The 27,596-nt window shown below is 48.9% G+C and overlaps 1 protein-coding gene across 1 annotated transcript; it reads right to left on the bottom strand.

Annotated features, from left to right (window-relative positions):
• Positions 1-26,911, bottom strand: LOC144591633 (protein salvador homolog 1-like). The gene is made up of 5 exons (XM_078395685.1): positions 26,806-26,911; positions 17,582-18,022; positions 9,479-9,749; positions 7,676-7,825; positions 1-1,298 (listed from the first exon to the last, which is right to left on the bottom strand). The coding sequence occupies exons 1-5, from the start codon at positions 26,897-26,899 to the stop codon at positions 1,085-1,087; spliced, it is 1,170 nt and encodes a 389-aa protein (XP_078251811.1). The 5' UTR covers positions 26,900-26,911; the 3' UTR covers positions 1-1,084.
• Positions 26,912-27,596: the final 685 nt, after the last annotated feature.

Here is a 27,596-nt window from a genome sequence, read left to right as displayed (position 1 = left end):
TCGCCACAAAGTATTACAGTAACAGAAATATATATTTTTCCCTTGGTTTTGCATAAGACAAGAAGCAAGTCTAATAATCAAAAAATGATGGAAATTCTCAATTATGAGGAATGAACCGATGAATAATATTGAATCATTTATAAAAAGTTTATTGGAATTTATGTAAGTTTATACATATTATTGCACTAAAATAATTAATAAATAGCAATCTTTATACTGCTGAAATGCTGAACCATATATACAGTGTGAACTTTCAATGTTCTATGAAAAGCCTGGCTTCTATGAAAATACATGCTTGCTAATCGGTCTGTCATTGTACAAAACATTACAACTTGTACAAAAATGCTTCCGTTCATGAGTAAAAAGAGTTCAAATAAGCTTTATCATATCCCTGATTTATTTGCAAGAGAATGCTGAAGTAATGCGTGTCTTGTCAGTTCAATAAACTGCTTGCTAAACAAGCCAAATGAAAGTGTAAGAAAATAACTGCAGATGCTGGTACAAATCGAAGGTATTTATTCACAAAATGCTGGAGTAACTCAGCAGGTCAGGCAGCATCTCGGGAGAGAAGGAATGGGTGACGTTTTGGGTCGAGACCCTTCTTCAGACCAAATGAAAGTGTCACATAACACCCAGGCAACAAAGTGTTCTCACTGAATGCAATACGTGGAGCTAAAGTAAGAAAATAAAAAAAGCCCATGGGAGCACAGTGTAATGGCAAACCGGTTGTACTTTAGTTTTAAAAGTGTCGCAATGTTGCTTCCAATGTTCACCACAAACCCTCAAGTGTTTGGCTTCATCTGTAAACATGTTACTGTTGTCGTTTGGAGTTAGTGTTGGATGCATTAGCTTATTTCACAAAACCTTCCACGATCCACGTTTAAAGCAATGCGGGCGGTCCCAGCGGAACAAACTCCACGAGTGTACATCGATCACCTGGAGAGAGAAAGTCCAACATATACAGAAACAAATTCTCCACACTTGGTCAGAGTGCTGAACCGTTAGAGGCCATCACCTCCAAGCCAATGGCATCTTCACTGCAAACACAGCAAGAGTGAAAGTCTGACAAGTGACAGTCACAGGGTCAGGCGTTTGGGGGGAAGTTCTTGCTGTGGTGCTGTGCGTACCACTGCTGCCTCTGCTTACGGTTCTCAAGCTCAGTCAGGAGAGCTTGTCTGTACGCCTCGTAGGACTTCACGATCCTCTCCAGTTCCTTCATGAACAGCAGTTTGAGCAGCCCTTGGTAAGTGTCCAGGTCAGCCAGCTGGAAGAGCTCCCACTTCAGAATGTGATCGTATCTGCAGCAGTGGCAAACGGCAACAGTTAGAGTTGATAAAATCACACTTCTGCCTCCACAAGTTCCAAAATGAACACACATGATTCCAGCCAGGACATACACCTTCTATATTTAAACACCTTGCATTTCAGATGCATGAGGTTACTGGGTGGGGTATAACTGAACAGGTAAGAGGAGGATTGAAGAAGAGTCTCGACCTGAAACATCTCTGGAGAAAAGGAATGGGCGACGTTTCATGCTGTGACCCTTCTTCAGACTGATTCAGGGGAAAGGGAAACAAGAGATATTGACGGTGATAGGGAGATAGAATATGATAGAGAGAGATATATATGAATGAAAGATATGCAAAAAAGCAAAACAATGAGACGACTTTGAAGCTATGACAATGAGACTCAACAATGGCCCGTTTCCTTTATCATCGTCACGTTTTTGCATATCTTTCATTCATTTGTTCTATATCTCTCTATATCGCCGTCTATATCTCTCCTTTCCCTCTCCCCTGACTCTTGTCTGAAGAAGGGTCTCGACCCGAAACGTCACCCATTCCTTCTCTCCAGAGATGCTGCCTGTCCCGCTGAGTTACTCCAGCATTTTGTGTCTGTCTTTGTATGCCCAGCATGTCTGGTACAGTGAACAGGGTGAGAGGGCATCACACCTCAGGGTCACGGGTAGGCATGACAGATGGAATAGAGGACACACAAGGAGCTGCAGATGCTGGAATCTTCAGCAAAACCCAAAGTGCTGGAGGAACTCAGCGGGTCAGGCAGCATCTGTGGAGGGAATGGACAGACGACGTTTTGGGTCGGGACCCTTCTTCCAGCATCTTTGGTTCCTTTTATCTCCACTTTACTGCTTCACTGCAAAATCTCCTCAAAGTATGTCTACTTTGCAGAAGTTCTCCACTCACCGATGTGAGTTCTCTCTCATTGCCCCCCCCCCCCCCCCCCCCCCCTCTTGTGATTCCTGCTGCTCTCCTTCTCTTTGGCCATGTTCTGATGCAGACTTGCTTCCAGAGATGGTTTTTAGATGAACAGAAGGCAGACACAAAATGCTGGAGTAACTCAGCGGGTCAGGCAGCATCTCAGGAGAGAAGGGATGGGTGACGTTCTCTCCTGAGATGCTGCCTGTCCCGCTGAGTTACTCCAACATTTTGTGTCTACCTTCGATTTAAACCGGCATCTGCAGTTTTTCTCCTACACATATAGATGAACAGGCCCTGCCGAATGACTTCCAGAACATTGTGCATTTGAAACAAGGAGGTGGAGAGGCCAAGCGGGCTGGATAAAATACATTTCATTCAGGCCATTCACTTTGTTATTATTAAGATATTGCACAAGGGCTTCCGTGAAATCAGGATTTCTCTCCATTTAATATCCAACTCAACGACAGAGTTAGACAATAGACAATAGGTGCAGGAGGAGGCCATTCGGCCCTTCGAGCCAGCACCGCCATTCAATGTGATCATGGCTGATCATTCGTGATTATGGCTGATCATTCTCAATCAGTACCCTGTTCATGCCTTCTCCCCATACCCCCTGACTCCGCTATCCTTAAGAGCTCTATCTAGCTCTCTCTTGAATGCATTCAGAGAATTGGCCTCCACTGCCTTCTGAGGCAGAGAATTCCACAGATTCACAACTCTCCGACTGAAAAAGTTTTTCCTCATCTCAGTTCTAAATGGCCTACCCCTTTTTCTTAAACTGTGGCCCCTTGTTCTGGACTCCCCCAACATTGGGAACATGTTTCCTGGCCAGGGTCGAATGGAAAGGGATCCTAGCAGGAATGACGGTGGAACAGCAATGGCAGGAATTTCTGGGCATAATCCGGAAGATGCAGGATAATTTCATTCCAAAGAGGAAGAAAGATTCTAAGGGGAGCAAGAGGCAATCGTGGCTGACAAGGGAAGCTAGGGATGGAATAAAACTATGTATAACATAGCAAAGAGTAGCAGGAAGCCAGAGGATTGAGAAACTTTCAAAGGACAACAGAAGGTAACAAAAAGGGCAATACGGGGTGAAAAGATGAAGTATGGGTGTAAGCTGGCCAAGAATATAAAGAAGGACAGTAAAAGCTTCTTTAGGTATGTTAAGAGAAAAAGATTAGTAAAGATAAATGTGGGCCCCTTGAAGGCAGAAACAGGTGAAATTATTATGGGGAGCAGGGAAATGGCAGAAGAGTTGAACAGATACTTTGGTTCTGTCTTCACTAAGGAAGACACAAACAATCTCCCAGATGTACTAGAGGACAGGGGATCTGAAAGAAATGTGCATTAGGTGAGAAATAGTATTGGGTAGACTGATGGGACTGAAGGCTGATAAATCCCCAGGGCTTGATGGTCTGCATCCCAGGGTACTCAAGGAGGTGGTTCTAGAAATCGTGGACGTATTGGTGATCATTTTCCAATGTTCTACAGATTCAGGATCAGTTCCTGCGGATTGGAGGGTAGCTAATGTTAGCCCACTTTTCAAGAAAGGAGGGAGAGAGAAAACAGGGAATTATAGACCAGTTAGTCTGACATCGGTGGTGGGGAAGATTCTGGAGTCAATTATTAAAGAAGTAATAACGGTACATTTGGATAGCAGTAAAAGGATTGGTCCAAGTCAGCATGGCTTTATGAAGGGGAAATCCTGCTTGATTAATCTTCTGGAATTTTGTGGATGTGGTGTATCTGGACTTTCAGAAAGCCTTTGATAAGGTCCCACACAGGAGATTGGTAGGCAAAATTAGAGCACATGGTATTGGGGGTAGGGTGTTGACATGGATAGAGAATTGGTTGGCAGACAGGAAGCAAAGAGTAGGAATAAACAGGTCCTTTTCAGAATGGCAGGCAGTGGCGAGTGGAGTGCTGCAAGGCTCGGTGCTGGGGCTGCAACTATTTACAATATATATTAATGATTTGGATGATGGAATTAGAAAATAACACTAGCAAGTTTGCGGATGACACAAAGCTGGGTGGCAGTGTGAACTGCGAAGAGGATGTTAGGAGGTTGCAGAGTGACGTGGACAGGTGGAGTGAGTGGGCAGATGCATTATAATGTGGATAAATGTGAGGTTATCCACTTTGGCGACAAAAACGAGGAGGCAGATTACTATCTCAATGGTGTCAGATTAGGTAAAGGGGAAGTGCAACGACACCAGGGTGTCCTTGTACACCAGTCACTGAAAGTAAGCGTGCAGGTACAGCAGGCAGTGAAGAAAGCTAATGGCTTGTTGGCCTTCATAATGAGAGGATTTGAGTATGGGAGTAAAGTCCTTCTGCAGTTGTATAGGGAGGGCCCTGGTGAGACCACATCTGGAGTATTGTGTGCATTTTTGTTCTCCTAATTTGAGGATGTCCTTGCTATTGAGGCATTGCAGCGTAGGTTCATGAGGTTAATCCCCGGGATGGCGGGACTGTCACATGAGGAAAGATTGGAAAGACTGGGCTTGTCTGCACTGGAGTTTACAAGGATGAGAGGGGATCTTAGAGAGACGTTTAAAATTATGAAAGGACTGGACAAGCTGGATGCAGGAAAAATGTTCCCAATGTTGGGGGAGTCCAGAACCAGGGGCCACAGTCTAAGAATAAAGGGGAGGCCATTTAAAACTGAGGTGAGAAAAAAAAAACTTTTTTCACCCAGAGTTGTGAATTTGTGGAATTCTCTGCCACAGAGAGCAGTGGAGGCCATATCAATGGATGGATTTAAGAGAGAGTTAGATAGAGCTCTAGGGGCTAGCGGAATCAACGGATATGGGGAGAAGGTAGGCACGGGTTACTGATTGTGGATGATCAGCCATGATCACAAAGAATGGTGGTGCTGGCTCAAAGGGCCAAATGGCCTCCTCCTGCACCTACTTTCTACATTTCTAAGTCTACTCCGCCATTCAATCACGGCTGATCTATTTTTCCCTCTCAACCAGTCTCCTGCCTTCTTCCCATATCCCTGACACATCTCATGGATATTAAACGTTGGTGGGAAATGGGACAAACACGGGAATGTGGCACCAGCTAAGATGGGGCATCTTGGTGGGGATGGACAAGGTGGGCCGAAAGGCCTGTTTCTGTGCTGCATGTCTATGGCCTACATTCATGGGGAAACATGCAGACTCCACACAGAGAGCAGGAGTGACCCTGGGCCACTGTTGCTGAGGGAGCATTGCCGCCCGGGTTTTGGCCTCACACAAGTACTATAGATCTGCACCTAGTCCGCCCTGCACTTGTCCTCTGTGCCCTGGTTAATGAAGGCACCTACCACCCCCAACCCTATCTACCTGTGCCGATCTGTGGATGTACAGAAAGACCTTTCATTCCCCAGTGGCTCCCAGGACCCACGGAGGCGTAAAGGGACTTGGAAGTGCTGGTGCAGGATTCCCAAAAAGATCATCTGCAAGTCGAATCGGTAGCAAGGAAGGCAAACGTAATGCTAGCATTTATTTCAAGAGGACTAGAACACAAAAACAGGGATGTAATGCTGTGGCTTTTGGAGTACTGTGAGCTATTTTGGGCTCCAGAGGAGGTTTACAAGAATGATCCCAGGAATGAGTGGGTTAACATATGATGAGCATTTGTCGGCACTGGGCCTGTACTCGATGGAGTTTAGAAGGATAAGGGGGGAACTCATTGAAACTTACTGAATAGTGAAAGGCCTGGATAAAATGGATGTCAATAGTCAATAGTCGTTTATTTGTCACATACACATAAATGTGTAGTGAAATGAAACATTACCCGCAGTTGAACAATAAGACCAATAAGATTAATCAATAAAAATGCAATAACACATACAATCACAACTAACACCAAACAAAAAGAAACATCCATCACAGTGAGTCTCCTCCAGTCCCTCCTCACTGTGATGGAAGGCCAGAATGTCTTTTTCTCTTCCCTGCCGTCTTCTCCCGCGGTCAGGCTGTTGGAGTTGCCACGTCGGGGCGGTCGGGGCTCCCGATATTGAAGCCCCCGCTGGGCGGTGAAAAATCCCGCTGCCTATTCCAGGCCGCGCCGGATGGTGAAAGGTCCGTGGCGGGCCGACCCAAGCCCCGCGATTCGGGGCGGGCGAACACGCTGCCTCTGCCACTGCCGGAGCTCCCGATGTCGGCCCCCATCCAGGGGCCTGCGGGCTTCCGACGTCCAGGTGGCCCGCGCCGGAGCCTCCGGAGACGAATCGCAGCCGTTCCCGCAGCATCCGCAGGCAGCCAGCGCCGCAGGTGGTGAGTCCGGGCCGCGGGCTCTGCGAACCAGAGCCCCAGGTGGTCCCAGGTGCATGGCCGCTGGTAGGCCGCAGCGGGAACGGAGACACGACACAGAACAAAGGTCGCGTCTCCGTTCGGGAGAGAGAATGTTACAGTTCCCGTTCCCTCCCACCCCCCCCCCAAAACATAACATACAACACTACATCATATTAAAACTACAATTCAGACAAAAACAACAAAAAACACAAAAGACAGACGGACTGCAGGCAAGCCGCAGCTGCGACGGCAGCGCTGGCTCCTGAGTGGTGAGATAATGTGAAGAGGATGTTTCAATGAGTCTCATTGGGTGAGTCTAGAACCAGCGGCCATCGTCTCAGAATTAATGGACGTTCCTTTAGGAAGGAAATGAGATGGAAATTTCTTTAGTCTGAGGGTGGTGAACCTGCGGAATTCGTTGCCACAGGCGGCTGTGGAGGCCAACTCAATGGATATTTGTAAGGCATAGATACATAGATTTTTGATTGGTATGCTGTCAGGGGAGACGGGGGTTGAGAGGGAAGGATAGATCAGCCATGATTGAATGAGCTTAATGGGCATAATGGCCTAATTCTGCTCCTAGCACTTACCATTCGTGCCTAATGTTGGCAGTGAAAGTTGAAACATTCATCACTCCAGTCTGGGGGTGTGAGGGTGGCACGGTGGCACAGCGGTAGAGTTGCTGCCTTACAGCGAATGCAGCGCCGGAGATTCAGGTTCGATCCTGACTACGGGCACCGTCTGTACGGAGTTTGTACGTTCTCCCCGTGACCTGCGTGGGTTTTCTCTGAGATCTTCGGTTTCCCCCCACACTCCAAAGACGTACAGGCTTGTAGGTTAATTGTCTGGGCAAATGTAAAAATTGTCCCTAGTGGGTGTAGGATAGTGTTAGTGTGCGGGGATCGCTGGGCGGCGCGGACCCGGTGGGCCGAAGGGCCTGTTTCTGCGCTGTATCTCTAAAAAAAATCTAAAAACCATCTGTTCACCATGATAAATATATATTGGACAGGGACTGATTCAAGGATTTCATCCAATCTTTTCAAGTATAAAAAACTAAAGCTTCTGCGTGGTTAAAACGGAAAACAATCACAAACCAGTGCTGGAAATGTGGCTTTGAGATTAAATGCCCTGTAAAAGGTAGAGCAGAGAAGGCCGTTCGTCGTGAATACTCACTTGACCGGAGCCCTGGCGTAGACCGTCAGCCAGTCTGGGATCTCTGCCGTGTGGTAGGGGTTGGCGGGCACCAGCTGGTTGCGCTCGGTCTGTCGTGGCTGGTAGGTGATGGGCGGGAGGAGGGCTGGAGGCTGGTCATACCGGGGAACGCTGCAAGAGAGGGTTCAGCACCATCAATGTGTGGACAGGACAGAGGCAGCGGGTAGAGGAAGAGGTGGTGGCATCTGCGTCCTCATGGTGGCCAACTCCTCACGGTGCTCAGATGCAGCGGTCCCTGTTCATCTCCTGCTCTCCGCACCCGTCAGCACCAGAGGATCAAACACCCTTGGCCACAACTATTCACCCGTCAAACATGCCTATCACTCCATCCCTCATCCTCACTGCGTAGAATCATAGAGTGATACAGTGTGGAAACAGGCCCTTCATAGAGTCACAGAGTGATACAGTGTGGAAACAAGCCCTTCATAGAGTCACAGAGTGATACAGTGTGGAAACAGGCCCTTCGGCCCAACTTGCCCACACCGGCCAACAATGTCCCAGCTACACTAGTCCCACCTGCCTGCGCTTGGTCCACATCCCGCCAAACCTGTCCTATCCATGTACCTGTCCAACTGTTTCTTAAACGATGGGATAGTCCCAGCCTCAACTACTTCCTCTGGCAGCCTGTTCCATACACCCACCACCCTCTGTGTGGAAAAGTTACTCCTCGGATCCCTATTAAATCTTTTCCCCTTCACCTTGAACCTATGTCCTCTGGTCCTCGATTCCCCTACTCTGGGTAAAAGACTGTGCATCTACCCGATCTATTCTTCTCATGATTTTGTACACCTCTATAAGATCTCCCGTCATCCTCCTGCGCTCCATGGAATAGAGACCCAGTCTACTCAACCTCTCCCTACAGCTCACATCCTCTAGTCCTGGCAACATCCTCGTAAATCTTTTCTGAACCCTTTCAAGCTTGACAATATTTTTCCTATAACATGGTGCCCAGAGCTGAACACAATGTTCTAACTGCCTGGCTATACTCCTTCCTCCTATGTATAGGCAGCGACTCTAGAGCACAGGTCCAGTGGTGAGGACTGCACTGAGCTGGTCAGGGGAGGCAGAGGAACGATTCTGGGATTGTTTGGAGTTAGTAGATAGGGTGATGTTCAAAGAATTTGCAACCCACCTGAACCAATGGTTGTTCCTGACTTCATAAGGAAAGGTGTGGAGGAGTGTGATCCCACCAAAATCAAACCCAGCACATTGATGCAACCGTAGAGAAAGCCATCTACGCCTCTACTGCCTTAGAAGATTACAGATTCAGTACGTCGACTAATACTCTCTTGAACTCCCACAGGTGCACAGTAGAGGGCATATTGACTGGTTGCACCAAACCCCTGGGGGCAAAGATGATTGGAAAGTGAACACTGTCCGGTCGGTCCATCTGACCTCCCCACCACTGAAGGCATCTACAAGAGTCGCTGCCTCACGAAGGCAGCCAGCATCAGAGACCCACACCACCCTGGCCACACTCTCACTTCACTTCTGTTATCGGGAAGAAGGCACAGGAGCCTAGAAAGTGTAATGTCCAGGTTCAAGAGCAGCTTCTTCCCAACAACCACCAGGTTATTAAATAGTGCACCCTCCAAATAGGCTCCGAAATACGTAACCTGGGGACATTGCGATATATATTTAAACGTTTTTATTGTTTATTATGGGTTTTTGCGGAGTGCTATGCTTGTTATGGGTTTTGCAGAGTGGTGCTGCTGCAAGTAAGGATGTCATTGTTGTTGTGTTTGGGGACACTCGTGACTGTACCTGGGAGCACAGGGGTGCCTGTACTGGGCTCGTTTGTTGATGTGATCCACGTAATAGACACCAAACTCTGGCGATTCCACGCGCTCCCAGCCAGGCGGCAACCCCTCCCGTTCCAGCGGGTGGCTCCAGTGCGTGGTGTTGGTGTTGTGGTCGATGTAGTATTTCCTGCCGCGGATGGTCCAGTCGGCCGACCAGCCGAGGGGCAGTGGCAGCTCGTCTGTGACGTGGTTCGTCAGGTTCCCCACCGACGCCGACGGAACTCGCCCTATACCTGAAACGCACAAAACATTGCTCTCCTAATTTGAGGAAGGACATCCTTGCTATTGAGGCAGTGCAGCGCAGATTCACCAGGTTAATCCCCGGGATGGCGGGACTGCCATACGAGGAAAGATTGGAAAGACTGGGCTTGTATTCACTGGAATTTAGAAGGATGAGAGGGGATCTTATAGAAACGTACAAAACTATAAAAGGATTGGACAAACTAGATGTAGGAAAAATGTTCCCGAAGTTGGGAGAGTCCAGAACCAGGGGCCACAGTCAAAGAATAAAGGGGAGGCCATTTAAAACTGAGGTGAGAAGGAACTTTTTCACCCAGAGAGTAGTGAATTTGTGGCATTCTCTGCCACAGAAGGCAGTGGAGGCCGATTCACTGGATGAATTTAAGAGAGTTAGATAGAGCTCTAGGGGCTAGTGGAATCAAGGGATGTGGGGAGAAGGCAGGCACAGGTTACTGATTGTGGATGATCAGCCATGATCACAATGAATGGCGGTGCTGGCTCGAAGGGCCGAATGGCCTCCTCCTTTCTATGTTTCTATGTTAATATTCATGTCATCGCCCTGATGCAGAAATGGATCTTTCTGAAATATAATCCTCCTGGAGGTTTATCCTGCCGAAAATCCCGCCTTAGAACTACGGGAAATGAAATCTGAAGAAGGGTCACGCCCCAAATCGTCACCTATTCCTTTTCTTCAGAGATGCTGTCTGACCCACTGAGTTACTCCAGCTTTTTGTGTCTATTTTTGTAATTAAATCAAACACTCTTTATGTTAAGTGCAAAGTCCACGAACCTCTCCCTCTCCCAAGCCTCCTCGTCCTTCCTGCAAGGATCTGACATCAAATCCAGGTTGGATTTGTCCTGCTTTCAGTAGACACAACACAGGTGAATGGTTTTCTCCATCGTCATATAACACTACTTGGTCAGCCCCACTGAAGAAGGTTCTGCTAGTTTTGATCGATACAGCATGGAAACAGGCCCTTCGGCCCACCGAGTCCATTCCAATCATCGGTCACCTTTTCACACCAGTTCCATGTTATCCCACTTTCACCGTCACTCCCTACACTAGCGGGCAATTTACAGAGGCAAATTAACATACACATAAACCCGCACGTCTTTGGGATGTGGGAAGAAAACGGAGCACCCGGAAGAAACAGGAAGAACATACAAACTTCACACAACAGCAGCCAAGGTCAGGATGGAACCCAGGTCTCTGGTGCTGTGAGGCAGTGGCTCCACCAACTGTGCCGCCTAAATTCCCCATGTGAAACAGAGAGCAAAGCAAGAAGTTGGAGGACCTCAGCGGGTCCTGCACCAACGGTGGAGGGAATGGAGAGGTGACATACTGGATCTGGTGTGCAAGGTGTGTAGGTTATTAACCTCTAGATATTGCCCCTAGGGTGGAGGGGACGCGTGTGAAAGCAGGATAACATGGAACTAGGATGAATGGGTTGCCATGGACTCGGTGGGCCGAAGGGCCTGTTTCCATGCTGTATCTGTCACTCCAGATAATTTCCAGTGACTCCCAGCAGTTCCTGATATTAGTAGGAAAAAAAACTACAGATGCTGGTTAAAATCGAAGGTAGACACAAAATGCTGGAGTAACTCAGTGGGTCAGGCAGCATCTCGGGAGAGAAGGAACGGGTGACGTTTCGGGTCAAGTCTGAAGGGTCTCGACCCGAAACGTCACCCATTCCTTCTCTCCCGAGATGCTGCCTGACCTGCTGAGTCACCCCAGCATTTTGTGTCTATCTTCCAGCTCCTGATATTATGCGGACTGAATCAAATCGCCAGTCAAATGGGGTGCTGTGAAGACGCTGGGTATAACTGGAACTTTGCAAAGTTAGGACACCGCTGGGTAAATGGACTCTACTTTCCCCACACAGTTACTCCAGAGTTTAGCAGAATAAGGGATGGCCTCATTGAAAGTCAAGGCTCAGAGGTTTTAATTAAACAAGTGCTGAACAGGTCAGACAACATTTGTGCAAAGGGGAATGTTTACTGTTTCCGGTTGAACGGCTTGTCAAAGTTGCTCTGCGGAACTGCTTCCACCAGCACGGAAGTGGAGAACTAGGGAGCAGAGTCACAGGATAGAGGGAGAGAGACTGACTGCTTCAAGACTGGAATAGTTAAACAATGCATTGAAAACAAATGCAATCCTCTGCTGTCCGGAGCAGTGGGGCTGAGGTATTAAGTAAGAGCTTATTCAAATTGGAGGAACAGCACCTCATATTTCACAGGCAGCTTACAGCCCAGCGGTATGAATATAGATTACTCTAACTTCAAGTAACCCTTGCATCCCTCTCTCTCCATCCCTCCCCCATCCAAATGGTACCAGCTTCAAAGTCGTCTTGTTCAGTCTCATCTTCTGCAACCCGTTCTCACCTCGCCCACAGCTAACGATGACCTGTTTCTTTAGTCATTGTTACTTTTTTTGCATATCTTTTATTCATTTGTTCTATATCTCTCTCTACATCACCTCTCGTTCCCCTGACTCTCAGTCTGAAGAAGAGTCTCGCCCTGAAACACCACCTATGCCTTCTGTCCAGAGATGCTGTCTGACCCGCTGAGTTACCCCAGCTTTTTGTGTCTTATCTTCTTGTGTTCAAAGCTGGGATTGATTCATGGCGTCAGAGAGAGAGAGAGAGAGAGGTCAGATGGACACAAAATGCTGGAGTATCTCAGCGGGTCAGCTAGCATCTCTGGAGAAAAAGAACAGGTAACGCTTCGGGTTGGAACCCTTCTTCAGACCTGCTGAGTTACTCTAGCATTTTTTGTTTACCGTCGGTATAAAGCAGCAGCTGAAGTTCCTTCGTGCACTGTGAGAGCTCCGAGACTGGCCCTCGGGGCATTACCAGTGTCCACCCATGAGTTGGCCCAGACCACTTCTAAACAAGCCTCAGATACTGAAGGAGGGTCTCGTCCCGAAACGTCACCCATTCCTTCTCGCCCGAGATGCTGCCCGACCTGCTGAGTTACTCCAGCACTTTGTGAATAAATACCTTCGATTTGTACCAGCATCTGCAGTTATTTTCTTATATATAAGCCTCTGATACTTCCCTGTGGGTGATTAGAAACACAGAAAATAGGTGCAGGAGGAGGCCATTTGGCCCTTCGAGCCAGCACCACCATTCATTGTGATCATGGCTGATCATCCACAATCAGTAACCCGTGCCTGCCTTCTCCCCATATCCCTTGATTCCACTAGCCCCTAGAGCTCAGTTCAGAGTTATTTTTCAAAGGCTCACCTTTACCGTCAGCTTGCTGAGAACTGATTTCCCAACAACTGGGGAATGAACCAGATACGATTCCTTCACAATAGCTGAAGCACCCATTCCAATGCCTCACTTCAATGTTCCTCCCACATGTAGTCTGCCAGCCACAGGTAAGTTGGTGACCAGGCAGCTTTTTGAAGTACCGCAGTTCATCTGGTGGGAACACCTCCAAAGCATGGCATGGGAAGGCATTCCACAGCTCAGAGCTACATCAGCAGGGTGGTGCATCTTTAAGTCAGAATGGTATGTGACTTTAAGGGAAGCTTGCAAATTGTGGCAGCCACACACCTGATTAGTACGGGTGTCAGGGGTTATGGGGACAAGGCAGGAGAATGGGGGTGAGAGGGAGAGATAGATCAGCCATGGTTGAATGGTGGAGTACACTTGATGGGCCGAATGGCCTAATTCTGCTCCTATCACCTGCAGCCTCATTGTTACGGTAAACATGAGGTTTGAGATGGGGTGCTCGGTGATCTGAGTAAGTTCTTGCGGAGTACTCTGCATTTTGCAGCTGTAGTTCACTTGTCACTGAATCGGTACACATTGACAGTGGCAGACAGTCCACCAATCCTGCAGAATACTGTGGCCCAGAGCAAGAGGAGTGTCTCAAATCACCTACACTCATCCAAATCAACCAAGTGCAGGTGGGCAGGAAGGACTGTAGAATCACGAGGCGTACTTGCCATAAAACATCCAGCCCCTGACTCACCTTCAATAAAGTCCCACACAGGAGATTAGTGGGCAAAATTAGAGCACATGGTATTGGGGGTAGGGTATTGACATGGATAGAGAATTGGTTGGCAGACAGGAAGCAAAGAGTAGGAATAAACAGGTCCTTTTCAGAATGACAGGCAGTGGCGAGTGGAGTGCCGCAAGGCTCGGTGCTGGGGCCGCAACTATTTACAAATATATATTAATGATTTAGATGATGGGATTAAAAGTAACACTAGCAAATTTGCAGATGACACAAAGCTGGGTGGCAATGTGAAGAGGATGCTATGAGGATGCAGGGTGGCATGGACAGGTTGGGTGAGTGGGCAGAAACAGTATAATGTAGATAAATGTGAAGTTATCCACTTTGGTGGCAAGAACAAGGAGGCAGATTATTATCCAACGGTGTCAGATTAGGAAAAAGGGAAGTGCAACAAGATCTGGGTGTCCTTGGACGCCAGTCACTGAAAGTAAACATGCAGGTACAGCAGGCAGTGAAGAAAGCTAATGGCATGTTGGCCTTGATAACGTGAGGATTTGAGCATAGGAGTAAAGAGGTCCTTCGGCAGTTGTACAGGGCACAGGTGAGACCACATCTGGAGTATTGTGTGCAGTTTTGGTCTCCTAATTTGAGGAAGGACAAGCTTGCTATTGAGGCAGTGCAGCGTAAGTTCACGAGGTTAATCCCCGGAATAGCGGGACTGTCATATGAGGAAAGATTGGAAAGACTGGGCTTGTATTCACTGGAGAAGGATGAGAGGGGATCTCATAGAAACATATAAAATTATAAGGGGACTGGACAAGCTCGATGCAGGAAAAATGATCCCAATGTTGGGGGAGTCCAGAACCAGGAGCCACAGTCTATGAATAAAGGGGAGGCCATTTAAAACTGAGATGAGAAATAACTTTTTCACCCAGAGAGTTGTGAATTTGTGGAATTCTCTGCCACAGTAGGCAGTGGAGGCCAATTCACTGGATGAATTTAAAAGAGAGTTAGATAGAGCTCTAGGGGCTAGCGGAATTAAGGGATATGGGGAGAAGGTAAGCACGGGTACTGATTGTGGATGATCAGCCATGATCACAATGAATGGCGGTGCCGGCTCGATGGGCCAAATGGCCTCCTCCTGCACCTATTTTCTATGTTTCTAAAGACTATGTGCGTTACTGTCAAACTACAGATTAGATCAAAATGTAGAAACATGGAACTGCATGGATGCTGGTTTAAACCAAAGAGAGACACATAGTGCTGGAGTGACTCAGCAGGTCATGCAGCGTCTCTCGAGATAAAAGATCAGTGACGTTTTGGGTCGGATCCTATCTTCAGACTCTGAAACGGGACACCGAAGAATGGTCTCGACCCGAATCGCCACCCATTCCTTCTATCCAGAGATGTTGCCTGCCATGCTGTGTTACTCCAGCATTTTGTGTCTATTCCCGACCGGAAATGTCGCATCCATTTTGTCCAGAGATACTGCGTGACCCACAGGTCAGGTCAAGGCTGACTGGCCAGAGGATGGGGCTGATAGTAGTGCCACTGAACATGGACATCAGACTCTCCTACTTGGCTTTAAGGTGGGTGGCGGTCATTTTAGAAGAGGGTCCCGTTCTGTCTGTACTGTTTGATGTGATTGCTACTGGCCTCGTTAAGATATGGAGAGTAACGTAACGTAACGTAAGATATGGAGACACACCATACATCACTAACTCTGATAGTTGGCAAAGAGATAGGAGAAACTGTACCACTAACTGCAACTACAGCCGTGCCGAACTATTGTCCACCTCGATGGTGACCCTTGGACCGTCCTTGTTCGGTCTTTGCTGGCTTTACCTTGCACTAAACGTTATTCCCTTATCATGTATCTGTACACTGTGAATGGCTCGATTGGAATCATGTATAGTCTTTCCGCTGACTGGATAGCATGCAACAAAAGCTTTTCACTGTACCTCGGTACACGTGACAATAAATGGGTGGCAAGGCAGCGCAGCGGTAGATTGCTGCCTTACAGCGAATGCAGCGCTGGAGACCCGTGTTCCATCCTCACTACAGGCGCTGTCTGTGCGGAGTTTGTACGTTCTCCCTGTGACCTGCGTGGGTTTTCTCCGAGATCTTCGGTTTCCTCCCACACTCCAAAGACGTACAGGTTTGTTGGTTAATTGGCTTGGTAAATGTCAAACGTCATTAGAAACGGGGATGGTGCCGGAAGATTGGCGCATTGCGCATGTTGTGCCTTTGTTTAAAAAAGGTTCTAAAAGTAAACCTAGCAATTATAGACCTATTAGTTTGACGTCTGTGGTGGGAAAATTAATGGAAAAGATACTTAGGGACAATATATATAATTATTTGGATAATCAAGGCCTGATTAGAAACAGTCAACATGGATTTGTGCCTGGAAGGTCATGTTTGACTAATCTTCTTGAATTTTTTGAAGAGGTTACCAGGGAAATTGATAAGGACAAGGCTGTGGATGTTGTCTATATGGACTTCAGTAAGGCATTTGACAAGGTTCCACATGGAAGGTTGATTAAGAAGGTTAAATCGTTGGGTATTAATAGTGAGGTTGCAAGATGGATTCAACAATGGCTGAATGGGAGATACCAGAGAGTAACGGTTGACAATTGTATGTCAGGTTGGAGGCCAGTGTCTAGTGGAGTACCCCAAGGATCTGTGTTGGGTCCACTGTTATTTGTCATTTACATTAATGATCTGGATGATGGTGTGGCAAATTGGATTAGTAAATATGCAGATGATACTAAGATAGGTGGTGTAGTTGATAGTGAGGTAGATTTTCAAAGTCTACAGAGAGACTTGGGCCTTTTGGAAGGGTGGGCTGAAAGATGGCAGATGGAGTTTAATGCTAAATAAGTGTGAGGTGCTGCATTTTGGTAGGACAAATCAAAATAGGACGTACAGGGTAAATGGTAGGGAATTGAGGAATGCAGTGGAACAGAGGGATCTGGGAATAACTGTGCATTGTTCCCTGAAGGTGGAATCTCATGTGGATAGGGTGGTGAAGAAGGCGTTTGGTATGCTTGCCTTTATAAATCAGAGCATCGAGTATAGAAGTTGGGATGTAATATTAAAATTGTACAGGGCATTGGTGAGGCCGAATCTGGAGTATGGTGTGCAGTTCTGGTCGCCAAATTATAGGAAGGATGTCGACAAAATGGAGAGGGTACAGAGGATATTTACTAGAATGTTGCCTGGGTTTCAGCACTTAGGCTACAGAGAGAGGTTGAACAGGTTGGGTCTTTATTCTTTGGAGCGTAGAAGGTTGAGGGGGGACTTGATAGAGGTTTTTAAAATTTTGAGAGGGAGGGACAGAGTTGACGTGGGTAGGCTTTTCCCTTTGAGAGTGGGGAAGATTCCAACAAGGGGACATAGCTTCAGAATTGAGGGACAAAGGTTTAGGGGTAACATGAGGGGGAACTTCTTTACTCAGAGGGTGGTGGCTGTATGGAATGGGCTTCCGGTGGAAGTGGTGGAGGCTGGCTCGATTTTATTATTTAAGAGTAAATTGGATAGGTATATGGATTGGAGGGGATTAGAGGGTTATGGTCTGAGTGCAGGTAGATGAGATTAGGTCAGGGAGAATGGTCGGCGTGGACTGGTAGGGCCGGACAGGCCTGTTTCCATGCTGTAGTTGTTATATGGTTATATGGTTATATGTAAAAATTGTCCCTAGTGGGTGTAGGATAGTGTTAATGTGTGGGGATCACTGGTCGGCACGGACCCGGTGGGCCGAAGGGCCTGTTTCCACGCTGTATCTCTAAACTAAAGGCAAAGAAGTCTTCATCTGCGTAAAGAATCTATCTGCACTCAGAAAGCTCAGGAGAAGTCTTACCTGCTGGAAATCTCCCTTGCCCCTGTGGTATCCGTGCAAAAGGATCAGGTGTGTGGTCGTAGTATCTATAGTCATCGCGGAAACGCTCATCCAAATGCCGCCGCCTCTGACCATCTTTGTAATAGGGGTCAGGGTAGTAGTAATGAGCCGGCTGGCTGGCATCGCCGTTTTCAGAGGTGGCTTCAGCTAAGAAAGTCTGTGATGAGACGCCATACTCTCGAGGCACCTCGGATATGTTGCGTGGGACGTAGGAAGGTCCCGGAGGTCTGCTACTCTCACGCCGAACGATCTCGCGCGCCGGCCTCGGGACGGGACCTCGCAGGAAGCTTTGGTTTCGGGAAACCACATCAGCCGAGGCATAGGCCGATGTTCCCGACTCAACTATAACATCAGTCCGCCTTGGAATAGTTGGCCCGTGACGAATAAACGAAGGTATTAGATCTGTAATTACAGAGAGCAGCGTTACAATTATAACTTTAAAAAGCAAGAATACTCAAGGTTTTGTGCAACATTCAACGCGATTCAGCTGTTTACAGGCAGTTCAAAAATGACTTGGGGATAAGTTGAACTAGATCCAGTCATGGCAAGACTCAAATAATCAGAATGCTGGATAGTTCACTAGAGTCTAGTTTCCATGCTCCCCTTAATGCCACCCTATGGCACAGGTTCCCTTTAAACTTGCCATGTTTACTGGGAAAAACTCCCCAAGAGTTAATGGGAAGTTCATCAGGTTACTAATAGGAACAACGTCTGATGTTGACCAATGGGCCAAGTGTGCTGAGTTATGTTCACTCCATTGCTTCAAAACTAAGTGTCAACGTGTTCTACAGAGGTCGGACAAGATAAAGAATCCGATTTTTCAATTTCTCCTTCAGTAACTTTTCTAAAACAAAATTAAAATCACCCTAATGGCATACATATTTACTTTAGAGGGAAATCATTCCCATCAAAGAATGATATTCACTATTACACAAACATAATTGCATCAAACATAGAATACAACACAGAAACAGGCCCCTGGGCCCACAATGTACGTGCCCACACGATGCTCAGTTAAACTAATCTCCTCTGCCCACCTGTCATCCACATCCCTTGTTGTCTGCATTTCCATGTGCATACCGAACAGCCTCTTCAATGCCACTAACCTATCTGCCTCCACCACCAACTCTAGCATGAGTTTTCAGGCACCCAACAACATTTTGCCACCCATCTCCCTTAAACTGTGCCCCTCTCACCTGAAAGCTATGCCCTCTCGTCTTTGACATTTCCATCCTAGAAAAAAAGATTCTGACTGTCTGTCCTATCTGTGCCTCTCGTTATTTTATATATTTTAGTTTTAATTTAATTTAGAGATAGGGTGCAGAAACAGGCCTGTCGGCCCACCGAGTCCACACCGACCAGCGATCCCCGTACATGAACACTATCCGACACACACTAGGGGCAATTTTACATTTAACCTACAAACTAATTTAGGTTTGTGAGTGTAGGATGGAGAATGCAAACTCGGATGATGATGTAGAATGCAAACTGCGAGACGTTTCGAGTCGAGACCCTTTTTCAGACTGAGAGTCAGGGGAGAGGGAAACTAGAAATAGACAATAGGTGCAGGAGTTGGTCATTCGGCCCTTCGAGCCAGCACCACCATTCAATGTGATCATGGCTGATCATTGTTAATCAGTACCCCGTTCCTGCCTTCTCCCCATACCCCCTGACTCCGCTACCCTTAAGAGCTCTATCTAGCTCTCTCTTGAATGCATTCAGAGAACTGGCCTCCACTGCCTTCTGAGGCAGAGAATTCCATATGGAATGGTAAGAGATGTGGAAGGGTAAGGTGTGAAAATGACAGATCAAAGCAGACGCTGATCAAGGAAATGTACAATGGCTCATTGTTGGCTGAGAGGAATGTTACCATGGGCAGAGCTACAGGGAGAGATTGGGCAAGCTAGAACTTTATTCTTTGGAATGCAGGAGGCTGAGAGGTGCATAAAATCATGAGGAGAATAGAGAAGATGAATGCAGAGTGTTTTGCCCAGAGTAGGGGATAAAAAACAAGAGGACATGCTTAAGGTGAAAGGGGCAAGATTTAATAGGAACCTAAAAGGCAACCTTTTCACACAGAGGGTGGAGGGCGTATGGAATGAGCTGCCAGAGGAGATAGCTGAGGCAGGTACTATTTACAAAGACATATAGATAGGTACATGGATAGGAAAGGTTTAGAGGGATACGGGCCAAACGCGGGCAAATGGCCCTCGGGGCATCTAAGTAGGCATGGACAAGTTGGGCAGAAGGGCCTGTTTCTCTGCTGCATGACTCTATGACTAACATAGATAAACATTTCTTCAATATGCCCTGGGGATATAGGGCATGTTTGGTTGATAATTCCTTTTGGAAAGGTGAGACACCAGATAAGAATGGCGAGAATGTCAGTAATGATATGCTTTAGCCACATTTGTTTACCAAACCTAATTTAGATTTGTGAGTGTGGAAAGTAGAATGCAAATTGGAGTTGGGGTGGATTTGAAGATCACTACATCCAATCACCTTGATACAACTTATTACACTAGAAGTAATATGGATCAAGAAAGGCTGGAGAGTGTCTTTGGTCGTGGCATTGTTGCTCAAACAAGAGGGAAAGCTACTTAACAAATTGATCAGGGAACAAGGATCTGTACGGTGGCGCAGCGATAGAGTTGCTGCCTTACAGCGCCAGTGATCCGGCTTCGATCCTGACTACGGGTGCTGTCTGTACAGAGTTTGTACGTTCTCCCGTGGGTTTTTTCCAAGAACTTTGGCTTCCTCCCACTCCAAAGACATATAGGTTTGTAGGTCTGAAGAAGGGTCCCGACCCGAAACGTCACCCATTCCTCTCCTGAGATGCTGCCTGACCTGCTGAGTTACTCCAGCATTTTGTGAATAAATAGGTTTGTAGGTTAATTGCTTGGTATATATGTAAAAAATTGTCCCTAGTGTCGGATAATGTGCGGGGATCGCTGGTCGGTGTGTGGACTCGATGGGCCGAAGGGGCGGTTTCCTCGCTGTAACTCTAAAACTAAAAGAAATCAAATAGGGACTCACAACTGGTTTATGTGACTGCAGACATAAGGGGGTGTGGAAACTGGAACCGTGAGCAATGACTGCAGTCTTCCACACAGCATCATGCTTGCACAAGCTGTGCCTTCCTGGGCATTGAAGAGCCTCTGCTCTGCCACAGGGTTGGCAGTAGGGAGGCCCGGAAAGGAACTGAGGAACGATACGCTGATCCTTGAAATGTGCAGTTTACACAGAATTATTGTCTCCGCGAGATTAGCAGCAAACTTTTGGAACCCATAATTTAGACGGGTCAAATTCAGTTACTTTGGAATCTAATTTGAGACAACAAAACATTGAGAAGTGCTCAAACCTTGCAACTCATTCCTCTTGCACAGCTGTGATCTAAAAGCTTGAGCAGACATGAATGAGTAGCAGTGTTGCAAAGGCAATAACTATATTTCATTTCAAATTGAAAAGGGGAAAATTGAGCAGCATTGATAATAAACAGGACAGTGACTGCAAACAAACCTTTCTTCCAGCACCCTGTAATTTGCCAGTTTCACATTAAAACATATGTCGCTAATTAGTTTAGTTTTAGTTTAGAGATACAGTGCGGAAACAGGCTCTTCGGCCCACCAAGTCCACCAACCTACAATCCCCGCACATTAACTTTATCCTACACGCGCACACTCGGGACAATTTACAATTTTACCAAGCCAATTAACCTACAAACCTGTACGTCTTTGGAGTGTGGGAGGAAACCATATATCTCGGAAAAAAACCCAGGCAGGTCACAGGGAGAACGGAGATAGACTCAAAAAGCCGGAGTAACTCAGCGGGACAGGCGACATCTCTGGAGAGAAGGAATGGGTGACGTTTCAGATCGAGACCCTTCTTCAGGCAAACTCCGTACAGATAAGCTCCCGTAATCAGGATCAAACCCGGGTCCATGGTGCTGTTAGGCAGTAAATCTACCGTTATGCCACCATGCTGCCCTAGATGCCCCTGAATTCATGACCTGAACTACTCTCTACTTCATTGGTGACCCTCGGACAATCGTTGATTGAACGTTGCTGACCTTATCTTGCACTAAACTTTTTTCCCTTATCGTGTCTCTGTACACTGTCGACTGTAATCATGTATTGTCTTTCTGCTGACTGGTTAGCATGCGACAAAAGCTTTTCACTGTACCATGACAATAAACTAAACTCAAACATATGGACAACAATAGAGCAAGTACCAAACAGATAAATGCCACAAGAACTCCCTGCACTAAAGTTACATTCTAAACACAACATTTAAGAGGCACCTAAATTAGTATTTGGGAACTTATTCAATAAATCGCCAAATTGTAGAAACAGCAAAAAAGGAGCAGGAAGAGGCAACGTGGCCCATTGAACTGACTCCTCCATTCAATATCGTCATGGATGATTTAGATTAGCTCAGACATACCCTGTGGAAACAGGCCCTTGGGCAGCCGGGTCCACGCCAACCAGCAATCATCCGTTCACACTCGTACTATCACACACACTTGGGGCAATCTACAAACCCACATATCTTTGGAGTGTGGGGGGGAAACCCGAGCGCCCAGAGAAAACCCACGCAGTCACTGGGAGAAGGTACAAACTCCGTACAGACAGCACCTTGAACCTGGGTCTCTGGCGCCGAAAGGCAGTAGCTGTACCGCTGTGCCACTCTGCTGCCCAGGTTACACTGATCACCCAGGGTTTGCCCCCTGCTCCTGATTTCTCACAGACCCCACTATGTCAATTGGTAGGGAGTGCAGGAATCACAAACTGACTCAATAATGGTGCAGTGTTTACTTTTACCACCTCACAAACAGTTGTGATAAAGCACACAACCTTTTTCTGGAAATAGTGCGCATTCACTCAGCCTTACTCCTTAATAGGTGCAGAATTAGGCCATTCGGCCCATCAAGTCTACTCCGCCATTCAATCATGGCTGATCTATCTCTCTCTCTCTTTACTCCATTCTCCTGCCTGCTCCCCATAACCCCTGACACCTATACTAATCAAGAGTCTATCTATCTCTGCTTTAAAAATATCCATTGACTTGGCCTCCACAGCCTTCTGTGGCAATAAATTCCACAGGGCAGTTCTGACCACATACTACTCTGTGACTCAGTTGACCAGCCACAATAAGAAGCACCAAGTGTCATATAAAGTTCGGCAAAGTTGCATCAACATTCCTCACTTAAAATATAAACTTTACCAAACATTCAAGTAAGATTTGAAGTGTAAAATTAAGAATACTGTTCTAGTGCAAGGCCAAGTGAAATGGGCTAACAGGTGTCCACAGGGTTACATAGAACAGTACAGCACAGGAACAGGCCCTTTGGCCGGGGCAGCTGGAATAATGGAGTACCTCTGGCTCTGGAGTACTGTGGTAAATACAAAAGCTTGTCAAGACAGAGAGTGCTGGAGGCACTCAGCGGCTCAGGCAGCATCTGTGGAAGGAATGGACAGGTGACGCTTCGGGTCGGGACCTTTTCTCTAACCAGCATCTGCTGTTCCTCATGTTGGAGAAGGCTCACAATCGGCCTGCCCAGCTGAGTTACTCCAGCACTTTTGTGTTTTCCTTGATTCCAGCACCTACAGATTCTTGTGTCCCTAGCTTTACAGCGTCCAGTCCCTGCGTCCACTACTGGATATCAAACAGATATCCGTGAACAGAACTGGCTTCTGCAATTGTGGAGACCTCGAGAAAAGGCCGAGGCAGATCATAAACGAGGCACTTCTGGCCTTGTAAAACTGCAAATGCTTCACCACATCTCTGGCATAATCATCCCCCTCCACACTCAAATCTGAGGAGCAATTACCCTCCAATGCAAATAACCTGGCATATTGCTGCTGGTATCAATAACCATTCAAATGTAACCCTGTTTGGCAAGGTTTTGTTTTCAACAAAGCAGATGCACGAGAATGTTCTCTCTGAAAAACGTGCGGGATTAAGCATCTGCATCACATCTGCTGCCCGACCCAGTCCTGGTCTCCCTGCATCAAACAGCGTACTGAAGGATGTCGGTCCGCACTCATACTAGGGGTCGGTCGGCAGTGAGTGCCCCACAGTAAACACTCCGGCCCCCTGCCTGCTCTGGTCTTTCCCGACACCCTCTTCCCACCCACTCCAGCATGGCCGAGCCCCTTCTCCCACCCGGCTGACCCCTACCCCACATATGCTCTCCAAGCCCTGACCCTCTCCCTATATACCCCTCACCCCTCCCCAACACCCCTCTCTTCCGCCCCATTCCCCATCTCTTCCTCCCCATCCCCTGGGCTGGCTGAACACTGCACCCCCTCTCACTGCATTCTGCCTTCCCCCCCTTACCCACATCCCTCCCCCCTACCCACACACTCCCCCTACCCACTCCCTCCCCCCTTACCCTTCACACCCTCCCCCTTACTCCCCCTACCCACACCCCCCTTACCCTCTCCCCCTTACCCTTCACACCCTCCCCCTTACCCTTCACACCCTCCCCCTTACTCCCCTTACTCCCCCTACCCACACCCCCCTTACTCTCTCCCCCTACCCACACACTCCCCCTTACCCTTTACACCCTCCCCCCTTACACCCCTACCCACACCCTCCCCCCATACTCCCCCTACCCACCCCCTTACCCTCACACCCTACCCACACCCTCTCCCCCCTTACCCTCACACCCTACCCACACCCTCTCCCCCCCTTACCCTCACACCCTACCCCCCTTACCCTCACACCCTACCCACACCCTCTCCCCCCCTTACCCTCTCCCCCCTAACCCTCACACCCCTTACCCTCACACCCTACCCACACCCTCTCCCCCTTACCCTCACACCCTACCCACACCCTCTCCCCCCCTTACCCTCACACCCTACCCCCCTTACCCTCACACCCTACACACACCCACTCCCCCCCTTACCCTCACACCCTACCCACACCCTCTCCCCCCTTACCCTCACACCCTACCCCCTTACCCTCACACCCTACACACCCTCTCCCTCCCTTACCCTCACACCCTACCCACACCCTCTCCCCCCCTTACCCTCACACCCTACCCACACCCCCTCCCCCCCTTACCCTTACACCCTACCCCCTTACCCTCACACCCTCTCCCTCCCTTACCCTCACACCCTACCCACACCCTCTCCCCCTTACCCTCACACCCTACCCACACCCTCTCCCCCCCTTACCCTCACACCCTACCCTCCTTACCCTCACACCCTACACACCCACTCCCCCCCTTACCCTCACACCCTACCCACACCCTCTCCCCCCTTACCCTCACACCCTACCCACACCCTCTCCCCCCTTACCCTCACACCCTACCCACACCCTCTCCCCCCCTTACCCTTACACCCTACCCCCTTACCCTCACACCCCTCTCCCTCCCTTACCCTCACACCCTACCCACACCCTCTCCCCCTTACCCTCACACCCTACCCACACCCTCTCCCCCCTTACCCTCACACCCTACCCACACCCTCTCCCCCCCTTACCCTCACACCCTACCCACACCCTCTCCCCCCTTACCCTCACACCCTACCCACACCCTCTCCCCCCCTTACCCTCACACCCTACCCCCTTACCCTCACACCCTACCCACACCCTCTCCCCCCTTACCCTCACACCCTACCCACACCCTCTCCCCCCTTACCCTCACACCCTACCCACACACTCTCCCCCCCTTACCCTCACACCCTACCCACACCCTCTCCCCCCCTTACCCTCATACTCCCCCTACCCACTCCCTCCCCCCTTACCCTTCACACCCTCCCCCTTACTCCCCCTACCCACACCCCCCTTACCCTCTCCCCCTTACCCTTCACACCCTCCCCCTTACCCTTCACACCCTCCCCCTTACTCCCCCTACCCACACCCCCCTTACTCTCTCCCCCTACCCACACACTCCCCCTTACCCTTTACACCCTCCCCCCTTACACCCCTACCCACACCCTCCCCCCATACTCCCCCTACCCACCCCCTTACCCTCACACCCTACCCACACCCTCTCCCCCCTTACCCTCACACCCTACCCACACCCTCTCCCCCCCTTACCCTCACACCCTACCCCCCTTACCCTCACACCCTACCCACACCCTCTCCCCCCCTTACCCTCTCCCCCCCTAACCCTCACACCCCTTACCCTCACACCCTACCCACACCCTCTCCCCCTTACCCTCACACCCTACCCACACCCTCTCCCCCCCTTACCCTCACACCCTACCCCCCTTACCCTCACACCCTACACACACCCACTCCCCCCCTTACCCTCACACCCTACCCACACCCTCTCCCCCCTTACCCTCACACCCTACCCCCTTACCCTCACACCCTACACACCCTCTCCCTCCCTTACCCTCACACCCTACCCACACCCTCTCCCCCCCTTACCCTCACACCCTACCCACACCCCCTCCCCCCCTTACCCTTACACCCTACCCCCTTACCCTCACACCCTCTCCCTCCCTTACCCTCACACCCTACCCACACCCTCTCCCCCTTACCCTCACACCCTACCCACACCCTCTCCCCCCCTTACCCTCACACCCTACCCTCCTTACCCTCACACCCTACACACCCACTCCCCCCCTTACCCTCACACCCTACCCACACCCTCTCCCCCCTTACCCTCACACCCTACCCACACCCTCTCCCCCCCTTACCCTCACACCCTACCCACACCCTCTCCCCCCCTTACCCTTACACCCTACCCCCTTACCCTCACACCCTCTCCCTCCCTTACCCTCACACCCTACCCACACCCTCTCCCCCCTTACCCTCACACCCTACCCACACCCTCTCCCCCCTTACCCTCACACCCTACCCACACCCTCTCCCCCCTTACCCTCACACCCTACCCACACCCTCTCCCCCCTTACCCTCACACCCTACCCACACCCTCTCCCCCCTTACCCTCACACCCTACCCCCTTACCCTCACACCCTACCCACACCCTCTCCCCCCCTTACCCTCACACCCTACCCACACCCTCTCCCCCCTTACCCTCACACCCTACCCACACCCTCTCCCCCCTTACCCTCACACCCTACCCACACCCTCTCCCCCCTTACCCTCACACCCTACCCCCTTACCCTCACACCCTACCCACACCCTCTCCCCCCCTTACCCTCACACCCTACCCACACCCTCTCCCCCCCTTACCCTCACACACCCCCCCCCCCCCCCGCACTCACCGCCCAGCAGCGGCGACGTCTCCTTCTTCACGTACCTCCCCTGCACCTCCAGCGGCTTCGACGCCTCGGCTTTGCTCTTCTTCCGCGACAGCATCTCAGCGGCGCCGCATCCCGTCCCGCAGCCCGCTCCCCTCAACCCGCACCAAAGCCCAGCACCAGGCCCCGCTCGTGCCCGCGGCCTGCTGGGAGCCGCAGCACGCGCATGCGCAGCAAAGATACTAGAGGAGTAAGATGGACCACTCGGCTCTAAAAACCGCAGTCGATCATGGGTAAATGTCAGCGCCATTTTAGGAAGCAGATTCTGTGTGCTGGACTGGGCAGTGTTCACAACTCTGCAATTTCTTCGTGTATAAAATGTTTGCAAACAATTATTTTTGTTCAACTTCTTGGATAAGTTGACATTTGTAACTATTTCTTGAAGTTGCTGCTTCATGATCTTTAAACTTTGGATGTTACTGAGTGAATATTTGCACTGGAGATCCACTCTGTATCAGGCCAATTGATCATATTTAATGAACTTATTTCGCAAAATTATTGATCATATTTAATGAACTGTTCTTTGCTTTCTCTGTTAATTTAAATTTCACCTCCACGAGCTGTATCTCGTTTTGTTTTATTTTAAAAAGACATGGAAGCAGAGAATTAGGCATTTGCACAATATAATTGAAAAGACATTTAACTTTATACTTAGAGCCAAGAAAATTTGAATTGGTGAATTGATTAGTTGAAAACCCTTGACAGCCACTAAAATGACCAATGCTGCCTGATGTGGTACAGAAGCATGAATCCAA

The sequence above is a fragment of the Rhinoraja longicauda genome, unplaced genomic scaffold (assembly GCF_053455715.1).
Source record: "Rhinoraja longicauda isolate Sanriku21f unplaced genomic scaffold, sRhiLon1.1 Scf001278, whole genome shotgun sequence".
Classification (NCBI taxonomy): domain Eukaryota; kingdom Metazoa; phylum Chordata; class Chondrichthyes; order Rajiformes; family Arhynchobatidae; genus Rhinoraja; species Rhinoraja longicauda.
Note: the sequence above shows the minus strand (reverse complement) of the source record. Positions and strands in the feature narration are given on the sequence as shown.

Bases quoted from the DNA above. Each gene is read 5' to 3' on its own strand.
- LOC144591633 (XM_078395685.1), bottom strand. From the start codon at position 26,899: ATGCTGTCGCGGAAGAAGAGCAAAGCCGAGGCGTCGAAGCCGCTGGAG. The intron at 9,750-17,581 runs GTAAGACTTCTC...TGTGCGTTTCAG, and splicing joins GCAAGGGAGATTTCCAGCAG to GTATAGGGCGAGTTCCGTCG. The intron at 7,826-9,478 runs GTACAGTCACGA...CCTCTCTTGCAG, and splicing joins AGGCACCCCTGTGCTCCCAG to CGTTCCCCGGTATGACCAGC.